The sequence below is a fragment of the Asterias amurensis genome, chromosome 6, assembly GCF_032118995.1.
Source record: "Asterias amurensis chromosome 6, ASM3211899v1".
In the NCBI taxonomy this organism is placed as follows: Eukaryota; Metazoa; Echinodermata; class Asteroidea; order Forcipulatida; family Asteriidae; genus Asterias; species Asterias amurensis.
Window position 1 is genome coordinate 5,007,602 of NC_092653.1, and position 17,300 is coordinate 5,024,901.

Genomic DNA, 17,300 nt, shown 5'->3' on the forward strand with positions numbered 1-17,300 from the left:
TGAAAGTTGCAAGATAATAATGAAAGAAAAAACACCCTTGTCACACGAAGTTGTGTGCGTTTAGATGGTTGATTTCGAGACCTCAAATTCTAAACCTGAGGTCTCGAAATCAAATTCGTGGAAAATCACCTCTTTCTCGAAAACTATGTCACTTCAGAGGGAGCTGTTTCTCACGATGTTTTATACCATCAACCTCTCCCAATTACTCGTTACCAAGTAAGGTTGTATGCTAATAATTATTTTGAGTAATTACCAATAGTGTCCACTGCCTATAAGGGAAATGCCTTGAAGGGTTTTGGTACTTTTGTGCGACACACAAATTTTCTCCTGAAAATATTTCTCTGTGATTTTAACTTTTTTTTGTGTGAAAAAAATAACGGACTAATGAAGCTGAAACTTCTACAGGTAAATTATGTTCATACATCTTCATGATGAATAGGGATTCATATCTTGGCAAAAACTTGATCTACCAATGGTATCAAAATCCTTTCATCGAAAGCCTTGATGGGGATTGATGTCATAAATGCATTCCAACAGCTTTATTCGACATGATGCATCTCTCTGGAAATGTTTCATCAGGTAACAGAGGGAGGAATTGAATAGTTGAGATGAGATTAACCAAGTTGAGATTAACTAACCTGCCATTCATCTAGCTGTTGTGATAAGCTGACCTTCTGTTTAATTGCTCCGATTAATTGATCGTCTAATTTACTCATATCTGTCTTAGCTTGAGTCAACTCCTCTTCTGCAGCCGTCCGTCTACCAATCAAATAGAGAAAAACAAATCAAGAAAAATTTTAATAATTACACCTTTTCATAGAACAAGTATAAGATCATTTAAAGAGAAAGTATACGTTTGGTAAACACTCTGTAAATAAATTGCTATAAAAACATTGGTGAGAAGCCTACAGTAGCTTTAAATTTTGCAAAACATTTCACTGCAAAGGAGTGTGGATATGTTAGAAGATATTAGTTTTTGTGCCACTTGAATCTGGTAACGCTTCTCAGATTGTTTACTGTTGTTAGGGATTATTCTTCCTGTGTGGACATATTCACTCCAGATATTGTGCGACATCTCAAAAACTGCGACCACAAATTTTTTATTGTGTACATCCACATTTATATAGGATTACAAAAATTAAACGGTTCCAAAACCAATGGTGTACTTTGCCTTTGAGGTCAAGAGGGGATCTACAAAGATATTAGAAAGGGGGTTAGAAAGTTCCTGAGTGAGCCCTCAGTTGTCCTAAGCAGTCTCAAACACACCTGCAAAAGACGGCTTGACCCAAGACTAACCCATGAATTCATGCCATAATGATTTCATTATAACTGACCTTTGTATAGCCTCATCTCGCTCACTCTGCAGTCTCTCAATGATTTCATCTTGGCTGACATCGGATGAGATGTCATGTAGAGGATCCAAGGATCTCCTCCTGGGATCAAAGACAGACAGGGAGCTTCCTGAATCTTCCTGTTGGTAAAATCAACCAAATATTCTCATGAACTTCAATTCATAAATACCTCGCACAGTTTCGCTATTCCTATTGGTGGAGAGCGCGTCACGTGGGTGTGTATAAACCTTTGTTTATGACCGGTAAAAAGTGTTGAAACATGGGCGTGACACGCGAGCTTGCACCTGTGCTTATAAGACATTTTCCTCTTTCCTATTGGTCGAGAGCAACGGCCGGGACAGTTGTGCCACATCACACGATACGTGCGACACCCACAGCATTCCTTATAAGGAGTTGTTTCTAAAGACTTGTTCTAAAGACTGGTGTGGTCCACAAGGAATTTTGTTTCTAGAGTCTTTGAGAAACTGTTAAGTGCAGAGACAAAGGACAGAACAAAAGAATGCTACCCACAAGGATGTATTTTTGAGACTGAGTGAACTGCTCAGGCATTGCATTGTACTCAGTAGTGTAGTACTCAAACTGGAAAGCCATAGTTGGTACTTGACTGAAAATGTACTTTGACTTAGAACCTAGAATTTGATCTTATTATAATACATATATATATATATGTAAAAATTCAATTCATTAATTATTATTTTTATTTGTTTAAGGGTAGGGGTAAAAATAAACCTGGATTTTTGGTTAAAAACAGAGAAATCTCATCCACCTACCCGATCACCTTCACTAGACATGACACTGATGTCATCACATGTTGCTAAATCATCCAATGAGGATGAAGATGCATGGCGTAACTCATGCTCAAGACTCCGAACCTAGTGGAAGCAAACAAACAAGGAAAAGAAGATTTTATTCATCAGATACCAACAAAATATTATGACCGATTTATTTTCTATTATTCATTTTTATTTACCCTTACACCAATGTGTATTAACACTAGGTCCCAATTTCATGCGCTGCTTAGCGGAGAGCATATGTTTGTGCTAAATGTAGCAGAAAAATGTGCTTAATTATATAAAAAGTGTATTTCAGTTTAGCAAGAAAATTAGGCAGCCATCTTGGGCGTTCACCAATCACGTATTGGTATGCCATTCATTTTCATAATAGTAAGTACTGGAAGTTAGAATATATTTTTGTGTGCTTATGATAAGCAGCGATATGAAATGGAAATCGCACAGAAAGCACAAAATCGGCCGTTAAGCAGCTCTATGAAATTGTGCCCAGTGCATTCCTGAGTCTTGTGAAACCCCCGCCCCCACAGGAGTATCACTTTGGTGGGATTTGAACCCATGACCATTGCCATGCTAGAGCAGGTCCAAATTTTCATGGCTCTGCCTACAGTAAGCAAAGAGTTGGCGCTTGCGGAAGCAGGGGATTCTGCGTTTACGTAAAGTATATTTCAAGGGTCAGCATGAAATTTTGGCTTGTGTGCACCTCACGTTACTACGCATTCTATGCTTATACAGCTAGCGTAGAAATTTGGCACTTGCCTGCAGGCGGAAAATGGTGATCATAAGCGAAATAGGGCGTAGACATACCAAGCTACACAGGTGTTAGCAGCGGGCACGCAAGCAAGTTTAAAAACAAGTTAGTTTTCTCTTTTCATTATTGTTTTAATGATTCCACAAATAAACAGAACTAAAAAAGAGAAAAAAACTCCTTTTATCAAAATACTGTGTCACTGTCTCAATAAAACCTTTATTAATGGATTAAAAAATAACCCTGAAAATCAAGAGTGATCAAACAAAGTAAAATAAAATCAAGACCTTTTCCTCCTTTGTTCCACAATTAAGTGTTGAGCTATTTTATGCAGAGTAGTCTTTGTTTTTAGTTTTATACTTTTTGTAACATAATTGTCTCTGCTTTTAGAGAAAAAAAAGATGGGAAACCAAAAGGAGAGAAGAAAAAAAAAAGGAATAAAAAAGAAAAACAGAAAAGAGAGACAAAACAGAATCAAACAAGTAACTATGGAAAACCTCAAAACTCTGGAAAAATATGTATGGACTTCAAATGTCAAATGTCAATCTTTTTTTTACACTCAAAGAGCTATAAACATTTTAAAGCTTTATATTTTTCAATTGGCGAAATCATGACAACACTAATGAACCTGTATCTTAAACTACCAGCATTATAATTACATTTCCAAATGCAGTAAAATAAACCAATCTGATCTGTTGTTTTTTCAATTGAGAGCACTTTCTCCCACAAAATATTTTTAAATATTTTATCACGCTTGTGATAAATTTGACCATGAACCTTATGGGTATGCCACTATCATTCCATACACCAAAAAGGTTTAATATTTGATAGCTCACTTTTTGCATTTAGACACAAGAATTTAACATCGCATAAATTTAGATAAAAGCTCAAACATTGCTTCCCGAAAGAAAAACATCTGTTCCGACTTAAGGATGAAGCGCCAAATAATCCTCATTGTATATGAGATAGGAATGATAAAACAACCATCTCATTACATCCAGGGACTACATCATGAAGGGAAACAACACAAAAGAACAGTTACCATAGCAACAAAATATTGACCAACTCAAGCCAGGAGGGAAAACAGATGGAAAATAAAATGAATAGTTAATTCAATTGTTCTGGCTGAGTTGTTCATGTGAATATCTCATCACAGATCGGCCATGTTTGATTGGTCTGCCTTATCTATTAACAGAACTGTCTAACATTAAAGAACGTCTCCACAACTGCAGAATAATTCCCTCTTAAAAGACTTGACCTAAAATAAACAATTTTGAATCAATTCTGCGAAACATAAATATGCATGTTTTTTTTTGTCCTTGGGAAATATAAAGGTACATTGTACCAAGTACAAGGGCTGACCTACCTGTACATGTGCATGTGGTGATGGCTTTAAAGCCAATGGACACTTTCGGTACAAAACAAAAATTAAAAGTTCACAGAATTACAAATAACTTACAGGGTTTACAGAAGGTAATGGTGAAAGACTTCTCTTGAAATATTATTCCATGAAATGCTTTACTTTTTGAGAAAACATTAAAACAATATCAATTCTCGATATCGAGAATTACAGATTTATTTTAGACACATGTCATGACACGGTGAAACGTGCGGAAACAAGGGTGGGTTTTCTCCCGACTCCGATGACCGATTGAGCCTAAATTTTCACAGGTTTGTTATTTTATATACAAGTTGTGATACACTAAGCGTAGGCCTTGGACATTACTGTTTACCGAAAGTGTCCAATGGCTTTAATAGGCTTTCAGGCTGTTTTTAATCAGAATTTGTCCGATTTCCCAACGGAAAAAAACAAAACAAAAAACCAAAACAGAAATCAGACTAATGTAGGTAGAAACAAATATACTTCCTTAGTAATCGGTACTCTATTAACAAAACCAAACATATGTACTAATTTCTCTTATATATCCAATTGCCAAAATGAAGAATTCAGAAGGATTGAGGTGGGCAGCCTCCAAAAAATAAAGGTTTCTAAACCAAGGGATGTTTTAACCTCCCTTTAAATGAACATAACACAAAAACAAAACAAACAAAACAAACCAAAACATTTACATTTGAAGGAATAGAAGGCAAAAAAACAACACAAAAACAAACAACATTACAAATACTAACCCATATAATAAAAATGAACCAATCTACACATGTAAATTCCCCTACTGCAATACATTATCAAACAACAAAATAAAATATACGCCATACATAGGACAAAGACTCCACAAAGAACAGAATTAACCATGGCCACAAAAAAAAAGTGACTTTGAAGTACAGAAGAGAGCAACAAAATAAAAACCAACAAGCAAGGAAACAAACAAACAACGACCCCCCTAAAATAAACCACTCCACATATTATGTAAATTCCCCTTGTAGAAGCCCACCCACTATGATCAAATGAGGTCATTAAAAAATACAAACACGTAGATTCGTGTTTCACCATCACCGCAAAGAAACCATAGTGTAACCATAGCAACAAAATAGTGACTTCGCGAGTACAGGATAGAAAGCCAACCAAAAACCCAAGGCTGTGATTATTAATCCGCTTCCAAATTAATGAGCAAAAACACAAATTAATGAAATGATTAGGGAGAAATACAAAGCTGTTAGCTGTAATCTATTCAGACTGCTGGCAAATGGTTATGTAGGATTTTGATGAAAATGTTGATGTATGCAAGCATGATTCTTCAAGCAGGCTATGGGGCAATTGCCTCCATGGCCCCCAGTCATCGCCTTTGTGCCCCATTAATAAGATGTACCCACTTTTTTCTTCACAATTTTATTTCGGATTTTTGTGTGTGTAAAAGAAAGACAACAAATATTTGAATAAAAAATAAAAATATATCCACATGAAATTAGAGATATGGACTCTTTGTAAAACAATTTATTTTGATAAAGCACTTTTCCTCTAAAAACTACTGCATCAAAATGAGGGACGAATGGAAGAATACAATAATCCTAACTAAATGCAGCTCAGTGCAAGTTGACTCCTAATTGCAACCCAGTTGGCGCATTTTGTTGTTTGGAAGGGACTTGGAAGGGATTGGAATATAAAAATGATGGAAAAGGTCAAAACCATAAACTTAACACATAGCTAGCTTTACATGACTATATCAAGAAATGTAAATTAAAATTGAAATTACTTTTTTCCTGAAAATGAAAAAAAAAAAATTAATTGCTGTCAGCTTATACTCTTTATCATTACAAGTTTATTTGAAAATTAAAATTGAAATTACTTTTCTTGTAAATGAAAAAAAAAAAAAATGTAAAAAATTGCTGTCAGCTAGCTCACTTTTTGCCATTGCATGGATTATTTGAGAATTGCGTTGCATGCATTATTTTCTACTACCAAGTGTTAGCTGACCCTCAGCAACCAAACTAGTCTTGGTTCAAGACTCCCTGGATTTGTAACAAGAGAGCGCGCTATCACCCCCAACGCGCTATCAACCACGAACCGCTATCACAGGAGTCTTGGCACATTCGTTAAATCTCCCCCCAAAATCAGGGGGAAACATAATGCGCGTGCGTAGGTTTCCCACAGAGCCTGCCCCTTTTTTGGGGGGAGATTTAACGAATGTGCCAAGACTCTCCTGTGATAGCAGTTCTCGGATGATAGCGGTTCGTGGTTGATAGCGCGTTGGGGGTGATAGCGCGCCCTGTTGTGACAAATCCAGGAGAGTCTTGAACCAAGACTACAACCAAACCGGAACAGAAGATAAAGAAACAAAATAAATATCCCATTTTTCCCTTAGCAGTGATGGGAGTTATGTTAGGATGAAATCAAAAGATTAAGATAATGAGGGGAAAATTTGCATACTGACCTCTGAATACAGAACCTGGGTCAACCTGTGTCTGGTCTTTAAACAAGTAAGATTTGAAGATAGATATTAGAAGACAACATACATAAGTGTACAACATGCACTGAACGGTGCCTTGAGAGAAGACTAACAAGGATACTTTTTTTCATACATTCTAAATTCACTCGATAAAAGAGAGTTTTTAAGAAACGTGACAAGAAAATAAATGTGTTCAAGTAAATAATGTGCAATATTTCCTGAAGCAGCAACACAATTTTGAATCACCTGTACAAAAATACATGTAAGAACCGTTCAGTTAAAGGTAGTGGACACTAATGGTAATTACTCAAAACAACTATTAGCATAAAACCTGACTTGGTAACAAGTTGAAGAGAGGTTGATAGTATAAAGCATTGTAAGAAATGGCTCCCTCTGAAGTGCCATAGTTTTTGGGAAAGAAGTAATTTTCCACAAATTTGATTTTGAGACCTCAGATTTAGAACTTGAGGTCTCGAAATCAAGAATCTAAAGGCACACAACTTCGTGTGACAAGGGTGTTTTTTCTTTCACTTTTATCTCGCAACTGCGATCAACGATTGAGCTCAAATTTTCACAGGTTGGTTATTTTATGCATATGTTGAGATACAACAAGTGTGAAGGCTTGTCTTTTACAATTGTCAATAGTGTCCTCTGACTTTAAACTGTTTTCATGGTTTAGAAGAATAACTATATATGACCTTCTTGTACAATTTTGTTTCATTGATTGCAGAAAAATTATAAGAATTGATCGCCACTGTTTTGCCACTGTTCTCGCAATCCATTCTTCTGTTACTTCTCATTTGTGCTTGACTCCTGCACCCAGCACCTATACGCTGTGCGGCCAACAAGCATTCACAGTCAGCCCACCTACATTATGGAACAATCTACCTCTTCACATCCGTCAGGCATTATCTCTTGAACCCTTCAAAGCCATGTTAAAAACTCATTTGCTTTTATAAGCCAAGTTGTTAAAATTTGTGTTTATTCGTAAAGTTACAAAGCGCTGTGCGCTTTGTAACTTTTCCAAGAGGCGCTTTATAGATACTATTTATTAGTGATGTTATATTCACCTTAGCTGTCAGTGTACAAAGCTCCGAGTCTTTCCTCTTAAGTTCCTCATCTTGTCTGTCAACCTCTGCCTGTAATAACTCAATATGAGATTGAGTGCTGCATAACTCGCCTCTCAATGCCTCAATGTGATTCTCTAGTTTGTCGATATCTGTCTCACTTGATGTATCAAATACACTCTGATGGTCAAACAGTCCAAACAAATACTTCAAATTCTTATAATATTATAATAAGATTAATTTAGGGGGCTAATCATCCTTACTTGCAGCTGAGAGCTGATTTGCGAAGGACGCGGCTACAACGTGTTCGAGAGAGCAGGCATGCAAGGGCGCCTTTGGCAGCCACATCAACCCATTATGACCACGGAGCACAGCCAAGATCGAAAGTGTTTGATTTTTCCCGGGGGAGGAAAACCGGAGGAAAACCAGATGTTCTGGAAAACCCTCGTGGCACAGCAGAGAACCAACGCACAACTCAACTCACGTTATGGCCCCGGCCGGGAATCGAACCGGGGTCACCTTGGTGAGAGGCAAGCGCTTAACGCACACGCCAACCATGCCACCCCTTAAAGGCAAGGGACACTATTGGTAGTTACTCAAAATAATTATTTAAGCATAAAAACTTACTTGGTCATGACTAATGGGGAGCTGTTGATAGTATAAAACATTGTGAGAAACGGATCTCTCTGAAGAAACGTAGTTTTAGAGAAAGACGTCAATTTCTAGAATTTGATTTAGAATTTGAAGTGTCGAAATCAAGCATCTGAAAGCACACAACTTCTTGTGTCAAGGGTGTTTTTTTTCTTCCATTATTATCTCTTAACTTCGATGACCAATTGAGCTCAAACTTTCACAGGTTTGTTATTTTGTGCATATGTTGCGATACACCAAGTGAGAAGACTGATCTTTGACAATTACCAAAGGTGTCCAGTGTCTGTAAATGTTAACTTACCTCTCCATCTAACTCTAAATTTCTAGTGATATGTCTGGTAACACTCCTCAAGTCCCTGAGTAAACACAAGACCTCCTTTGGATGTGCAGCACCAACCCGTACTATTTCCTGTGAGCCCTTCCTATTGGCTAGTGTTCTTTGGTAACGCTGTGGTGAGCCAATGGGATTTGGTGTAGCTTGGAAGGCTTTGAGTTCTCGGACGAGTTCAGAAAGGGTAGATTGGACTTCATTTAAAACGTCTTGCAACTGTAATGCCATTTAACAAGAAAACACACTGAAGTTAGCTTTAAAGAAGTGTAGATAATATCTAATAATAATAACAGCATTGATAGCGCCATAGAAAGAAACACTTTTACAAAAAAAAGGGCAAAACTTTCAAAAAGTACAAAAGGTACTAGTTTGTAAGGGGGATTGTAGAGCTAAAATCTTTAAGGGGACTGTAAAGCGAAAATCAGGTAAAAGTTAAAATTCTTCGCAAATGGCCCAAAGACCAAGACACTATTCAGGCTTTTACAAGAACAAATTTTCATAGCAAGCTGATCCTTGAAATTGGGCCCAGAATTTGAAGATAGCGTCCTCCTGTTGACGTTACCTGTTGATGCTCCATATGACACACCTCATCTTGGCACGCTTTATCACCAGCAGCATTACTTTCTCTAAACGGAGAGGTTCCGCACTCCTTCATTTCCGTCACCTCCGCCCGTTTCTCCTCCTCCACAAACCCTGTATCTACATCATCACATTCAATGTCCTCGTCTTCATAATTCACAGCAGCTGCCGCTCCCTGAAGTCCATGCTCCTCATTTGGATCAGCCCGCCCGGCCACGCCCATCTCCAAGCCTAGTTCAGAGTGGAGGGAGTTGCCTAGGAAGTCAGCGGCGTTAGCGGACGAGTTGAGAGTGGAATGGTATCTGAGTTCTTCTAGTTCTTCGGCGGTGTCGTTGTGGAGCTGTCTTAGCTTGGATACCTCGGCATCACGTAGCCCCAGCTGTAACCAATCCAAATAGATATTGAGTTACGCTATAAAGACCCATGTCACACAGGCAATCTCCAAGAGAAAGGGGCATTCACATTTGAATATTCACATCTTTTTTTAGGGATTGTGAGACATTGTTTAGAAAATTACTCATGTGCTACCCTCGTGGTCCTATAGCAATTGCACTGCAGTTGGTTGCTTCCAAGTTGCCTGTAAAAGTTTCATCTCTGAAAGTCACTATTCACACCCCAAATCCTCTAAAATCCATCTCATGATTTTGCTTGAATCGGATGAGTTCAATACTGAGCTCCGAAGTTACTAGATACTCTCAGCATGAGGCAAAACATGCACAAGTTCTACGAGAGTCCAATCATTTGACTTATCATAGACCGGAGTGATGCATTTGTGAAGGTGGACAGCCAGAAAACCCCTAACGTTTTATACAATTTTTGCACACTGTAATAAGGCCACATACAAAATTAAAAACAATTGTTGATCGTTCTTTTCTTTTTTTTTGCGGATGGGAGAGGGAGGGAGGTTTTTTAAACTTTTTTTTATTAGAAAATTTTTGTTGACATGCCAAATATGAAATCAAGAATAAAGAAATCATCACAACCACTACAAAACAGGGTTTGTGTGTTTTTGATGTTTTCAATAGTTTTGTCAAACAAATTTAACTCCTAGATGACATTTTCTGCAAACTTTTTCAAACAACTAAGCACAGTGTAGCCCAAGTAAATATTTGAAGAATTGTTTTTGCTTTGCCAACATGAATAAAAACCTTCTTTAAACATTTTTTCAAACCTGTACATTTTGAAAAAAATATAATTGAAAAGGTTGTTTTTTATTATTATAAAAAAAAAGAAAAAAAAAAGGGGGTCGGGGGGGGGGGGGGGGGGTTTGAACGGTTGGGCAAGATCAACAATTTTTTTTTTATGTGGCCTAAGACAGCAATTTTCCTAGTACTAGCGTGGTTACAACCTCAAATCGAGCGCTATTTTTGATATTCAGGTATAATATTTTGAAAAAAAGTAGGAACATTTTATAAAGTGCAAGGGCTGACCAAAATAATCAAAATTTATTTGAATTTCTAAGGCAACCCCCCCCCCCAGAAATCAGACTAAAGTAGGAAAAATATCTTGCCTGAACATTGTACAAGGCACTTGAAGTGACCACTAGTGGGAACAAGCAAGCTAACCCAGGGGGGCAGACCTGCACTCATGTTCCCCTGAGCCTTGCTTTCTAGCATATCACATGATTGGTTCTCAACAAATAACAAGGGCTACCCTAAATAGTCAAAATTTATTTGAATTTCAAGAGCAAACATCCCCCCCACCTGTAATAAGACTTAAGTAGGAAAAAAATCTTGCCTGAATTTTTTACAAGTCATTGAAAATTACCAACGGTCGGAACAAGCAATCTAACCCAGTGGGGTACACCACTCATGTTCCCCTGAGCCTTGCTTTGTAGCATATCACATGATTGGTTCTCAACAAATAATTTTTTTAAAGATGCTATGTCAGATTTTTTGCCGATTTGACCCAAACATTTTGACTTAAAATTCAAAAGGTATTTTGATGGGGGTCGAGAAAGTTACAAGCTTTCATTTGAGCCATTGCTCGAAAAAGTCCACCAATTATTAGTAGCAGTGAAATAAAGTGCTCAAAATTAGTTTTTGTCGGGATCCCGACAATATATCACGTGACCAATTCTTATGTATTTTATAAGAAACGTTTTAAACTTTTGTCATGGCTCCTGACCATTAAAAGTAAAAGTATAACTTTTTTTCGTTAGAGCGGGTGATACTCTTTGAAATACCATTCACTCAAAAAAATCTATTTTTTAATGTTTGGGGCCAAAAATCTGACATAGCATCTTTAATGTTAATTGTGGAAACAATCTATTACTGATGTATAACATTAGTATCCATGTGTACCTGCTGTTCGAGTTCTCTACTGTGTTTATCTAACATGAGACATCGATCGTTGGTTTCTTTGAGACTGGACGCCATTGTATCTCTCTCGGCGCTGGTTGTGTGTAGTTTACGTTCCAACTCTCCCCGTTTAGCAGACAGACGCTGCATCTGCAAATACAAGATAAATACATTAAAAACTTATAAATTAATGAGAATGTCCAGAGTCAGAATTACATCTAGGGGAAAAAACCCCAAACAAAACAAAACTAATTTATCCGGAGTCAGAATTCACAGACTGATCCAGTAATCCTAACACTGTCATAGAGGCCAATTAAATCCGCCGATTTGCGATTGTGTATTGCCAGTGACGATTAATCCAAACCCTATTTGTAAAATCAAATATGGTTTAAATCGTAAATAAATGACCTTTGTTTGGAAAGTACATACTTTAAATTCAACTAAAGTCATTAATCATCTAGAAAACATAACAAAATTAATAACTTCCACCTTGAAATAATTGGCATTAAACATTAACACAAAGCACTGATAGATTTAGGTACTTTCCGATAACTACACAGCAGCTTCTACCAGCCACTGATTATATAATTGAAATCACTCCAACAAGCCATTTGTTTACTAATTGATAGTTACCAGCATTAGTGCAATAACCCAGTCTCATCTCTTCCTATCCTTTATTTATTTATCACAGTTGATTTCCCATGGAAAGCACAATAAACTCTAGCTGATTGACTCGAGCTGACTCTAACGAACATCCGCACTAAAACTACTGCATTTGGTTTAACAAGGTCATATTCACCATATTATTTCCGACTTTACGTGGAGCTATGATTGGCTAGAGTGCTAATTTGTCCTGTGGTTTTGAAGCCGTGTGGGTGTGTCTATATTTTGTGTACAAAGTTGAAATTTTGAACCAATGGTGTATTGCTTTTGGATATGAGTGATTTTATTCCTTTCTGTGCTTTATAGAATCAAAAGAAATTAAAGCATAATCAGTTTAGTGCAGAGTATACTTTGCACGGTTACTGACATCTATAGATGAAAAATTTCTGGGAAAAAACTGTTTTGCTGTCATGCATAAATATGCCTCAAATATGTTCATGTCCAAGAGGCTTATAAAAAGATGTGTGCCTATGGAATCAATATTTTTGTACCTAATACCTAATGAAACATGGTGCCTATACTAACAGGGACTTTGAAACATTTTGCCTATAAGGGCCCACAGAGCACTGGTGCCTAAAGGGCCCCCAAACTACTGGTACCTGTGTAAGGGCCTATGAAACATGGGTACCTGTTTATAAGGGACTTTTGAACACTGGTGCCTATACGCCTTTCCTAATATTTAATGCATGAGATATGTGTACGTCACAATGCTAATCCAAAACGAGGCGATTGGCGCAGCCACTGAAAGTGATGGGGGACGTGCGCCCATAGCCTCATTTTGGGTAAGAATTATGACGTCATGCATAAATATTAAGAGAGGCGTATAATAAACAGAGTACTGGTACCTATCCGATTGGCCCAAAATATTGGTACCTATAAAGGGCCTAATGGAACATTTGTTCCTATATATTATACTATTGTAAATTTAAGACACAAATTCAGTTTTTTAACTGCCAGTGTCTTTTTTAAATATTGTTGAATAAATAAACCATTAAAAAAAAAAAAAAAATAACATGTATAAGGGCCCAGAAAGTACTGGTGCATAAAGAACCCACTGAACATTTGTGCCTACAAAAAATAGGCAAACAGGACAATTGTGCCTGGTGGTGCCTGGGACACTCCAATAAAAACACTTTGACAAAAGATCACTATCACTATACTTCGTAAAACACTATGGACAATAAAATCGGAGAGAAAAAAACTTTGCAATTCACAAGAAAACATGCCACTGTCTGCATGAGTTTTAACCCACCTCTTTCTGCAATTCTTCAACTTGTGGGTCTTCTCTATGCTGCGAGTGTTGACGTCTAAGATGAACCTGGTCTCGCAATCTCTGTATATGCTCATTCAGTTCCTCTTCTACATCTGATGCCTGAACAAAAACAAAATACACACACAATATGTATAAAATATATGTGGCGCAATGATAGAATACAATAGTAAAAGGGTACTCTGACATTTGTCTAGAGGTGTTCCAACAGCAATGATTAGTTGGAGCCACACTCATGAAGACACTGTGAAAAACATTCCCTGAAATCACAAACAAAATATCATGCTGCAAACAAGAAAAAAACCCAACTTGCTCTATGTGAAGGAAACATCACCATTCAGTGTAATTTTTTCGATTGTCCGGAGTGCTGACTGTGAGCAAACCCCATATGCACACAAACAACCATGGTTCCGCAGTGTATAGTGCCAGGACTAGAATTGCATCTTTGAGAGGGCAAGGCCAATTTCATTTTGTAAGGGGCACTTCCATTGTAAATTCTATGGGGAAGATTCTGAAGGGGCACCAAGGCCAAGACCGGGGGCAACAAAGGCCATGGAATCTGTGGCCTCCATTTAGTTTTAGGTCTGAGGTGCTGCACACAACAACCCAAAACTTGCCAACCTTTTTCAAATGATACACTGCGGTAAGAATGACCTCTCTAGGAGAAACCGTTTTGTGAATCAATCCTATTAGATTTTTAATTGTTCATTGGTAAACATATGTTATTTGCTTTCCTCCCGAGTCAAATTAAATATCACAGAATAAGATTATTACTCAAGCGACCTGAAGCACTCAATCTGATCATTTTACAAATCAGATCTAACCCATGCTGTTATATATTGCCCTTCAAAGGCACTGGACACATTTTGTAATTGTCAAAGACCAGTATTCTCGCTTGGTGTATCCCAACATGCATGAAATAACAAATATGTGGAAATTTGGACCCAATTGGTCATCGAAGTTGCAAGAAAATAAATGAAGAAAAAAAACCCTCACACTTATTGCACACATTTGTGTGCTTTCAGATGCCCTCAAAAGACTTCAGGCCTGATTTGAAATTCAAATATTTTTGTGAGAAATTACCATTTTCTAAAAAGCTGCGTTACTGCAGAGGGAGTCGTTTCCTACAATGTTTTATACTATCATGCAACAGCTCTCAGTTGCTTGTTACCGAGTCAGCTTTTATGCAAATATTTGTTTTGAGTCATTACCATAAGTGTCCTGCCGCCTATTTCACCAAACTCTTTCTCACTTAGGATTAATCTTGGGACATATAACCAGTTAAAGATGCTATGTCAGATTTTTTTTAAGTGAATGGTATTTCAAAGAGTATCACCCGCTCTAACGAAAACAAGTTTAACTTTTACTTTTAATGGTCAGGAACCATGACAAAAATTTAAAACGTTTCTTATAAAACACATACGAATTGGTCACGTGACATATTGTCGGGATCCCGACAAAACCTAATTTTGAGCACTTTATTTCACTGCTACTAATAATTGACGGACTTTTTTGAGCAATGGCTCAAATGAAAGCTTATAACTTTCTCGACCCCCATCAAAATACCTAATTGAATTTTAAATCAAAATTTTTGGGTCAAATCGGCCAACAATCTGACATAGCATCTTTAAATACCATATCGACAGACATTAGGATGCATTGAATCCATCCTAAGTAGGTTGAGTTACTCATCCTAACTCGAGGCAGGATTAATCCTAGCGTTTCGAGAAATCGGCTGCAGTGCCTTTAAAATAAATTTGCTAGAAGCGAGTATAAATCGATGAAGATGAATCCCCGTCAGCCGTGACCTTTACTTCAATCAAGACGCTTGATTATTGAGAAAGAGAGAGATGGATTGAAGGGGGGGGGGGGGGGGCGGGGGGTAGCGAAGTAGACCATGAATCCCTCTCTCTCTCAGATTAGGCCATCAGAGTGGAAATCTCATTTGACGTTCAGCTGTCCGCTACATGTGTATGTCAGGAATCAGGTGTCAACTGATATGACTAAGTCCTCATGTATATCAAATCCAGAATACAAGTATATATATATATTTCCTAATGACGGATTTCCGTTATGTACTATTTTTAGAGCTCAGATCTATTTTGAAGAACTGTTAACTCCAGGTCCGATGTTTGTTGTGACTTTTAGAACGAGTAATACTGTCAATAAAAGCATTTAATATAAATTGATCAGGGGATATGTTTGCAAAGACATAAAACCTTGACACGCTTCAGCTTATTTCACTTTAAGAACACACGATAAGTATTATTTTACACATAAATGAAATACAAACATACATGAAGCTATGCAACCAGCTTACTTAAGAATAATTAAAATACTGTGGAGCCTTTAGACTTGACTAAAGGGAAATAAGATCAGCGGTATTTTTCGAGACAATGTGGATTTCTGGGGATTTATTGTGAAATATCTATCTAGCAACCTGTTTACGTTTATCAGTTTGTGACTGCCAAGAGAATCAAGAGCAATAGTGATGCATTGAGCACAAAAAATAGTTATAAGCACAACAAAATGTTACGCTTACCATAAAGGTTAGTTACAGCCACGAATAACTCAACACCACGATCTGTGACAGATCCCCTTCATATTTTCGCTCAGCAGACAAGTGATAACCAATATTTTCTGCTTTAAAAGCAGCATTTTGATATTGGGCAAAGATCTTCATAATGTGACTACCTGTCTTCTTAACCCTTTTCTTTCTCCAGAAACAACAAAAATATTCATCAAATTATTGAGGAAACCACAACAGTCATGTCAGAAGTTTATCTGAGAAATCACTCTCGACGATAGTGAGAATACGCTGCAGGGTGAACCGCTCAAACATGGCAAAAACAAAATGCTCCCCTCGCTATCTCATTTTTACATCTGACACGAAAATGTCTGGCGTATCGACGTTTCTATAAACGTATGACTGCAAGGTTTTTTACCTGATCATGGCGAATGTGGCACATTCTCAGCTTTCAACAGATTGAGATCAGAACGTGAATGTCAAGCAGTCACAATGAAACCTCATATCACAATGAAACTTCATAAAAGGCACTGCGCACCTTTGGTAATTACCAAAGACCAGTCTTCTCACTCAGTGATCCCAACTTATGCATAAAATAACAAACCTGTGAAAAATTTCGACTCAATTTGGTCATCAAATTTGCAAGAGAATAATGAACGAAAAAACGCCTTTATTGCACAAATTAAGTGATCTTTCAGATGCCTGAGAAAGGCTTCATGCGTGCGGTCTTTCTCAGATTCAAATATTTGAGTGAGAAATAACCTCTTTCTCAAAAACTACATTTCTTCAGAGGGAGTAGTTTCTCACAATGTTTTATACTACCAACAGCTCTCTGTTGCTCATTACCAAGTACGTTTTTATGCTAATATATTTTGAGTATTCAAATTGCCAAACATATCCAGTCTCTGAAGGAATCTTACAGATTGTGATCAGAACATGAATTTCAGGCAGTCATAATGAAACCTTCATTGATGTTCGTAACAATGAATTCACAGCATTGAACAAAAAGAAAGAAAAAAAATTCTTCTGACAAAAACAAGTTCTTCTGTGAAGGCCTACATTGTTCAAATGTTAAAGAGGAGCTCCAAGGTCAAATTCTGTTTTGCGATGCACTCATTTCCAATAGCTAGAGTCCTAGTGAAAGTGTAGACAAATTACAAGTCTCTAACAAAAGAAAGG

General features: G+C 37.3%; 2 protein-coding genes across 4 annotated transcripts in view; one reads left to right on the forward strand and one right to left on the reverse strand.

Annotated features, from left to right (window-relative positions):
- LOC139938154 (uncharacterized) overlaps positions 1-17,300 on the forward strand; it is a 313,018-nt gene that overhangs the window by 290,932 nt on the left and 4,786 nt on the right. The window lies entirely within an intron of this gene.
- LOC139938153 (uncharacterized) overlaps positions 1-17,300 on the reverse strand; it is a 42,757-nt gene that overhangs the window by 4,786 nt on the left and 20,671 nt on the right. For 2 of the 3 annotated variants that reach the window (XM_071933534.1, XM_071933535.1), the window contains 9 exons: positions 13,577-13,696; positions 11,665-11,811; positions 9,345-9,740; positions 8,753-8,998; positions 7,804-7,980; positions 6,719-6,754; positions 2,123-2,224; positions 1,335-1,471; positions 639-759 (listed from right to left, as the gene is read on the reverse strand). In XM_071933534.1, the coding sequence (XP_071789635.1) occupies positions 639-759; positions 1,335-1,471; positions 2,123-2,224; positions 6,719-6,754; positions 7,804-7,980; positions 8,753-8,998; positions 9,345-9,740; positions 11,665-11,811; positions 13,577-13,696 (1,482 nt within the window). The remainder of the gene's footprint in view (positions 1-638; positions 760-1,334; positions 1,472-2,122; positions 2,225-6,718; positions 6,755-7,803; positions 7,981-8,752; positions 8,999-9,344; positions 9,741-11,664; positions 11,812-13,576; positions 13,697-17,300) is intronic. The other variant, XM_071933536.1, reaches the window with a different exon arrangement.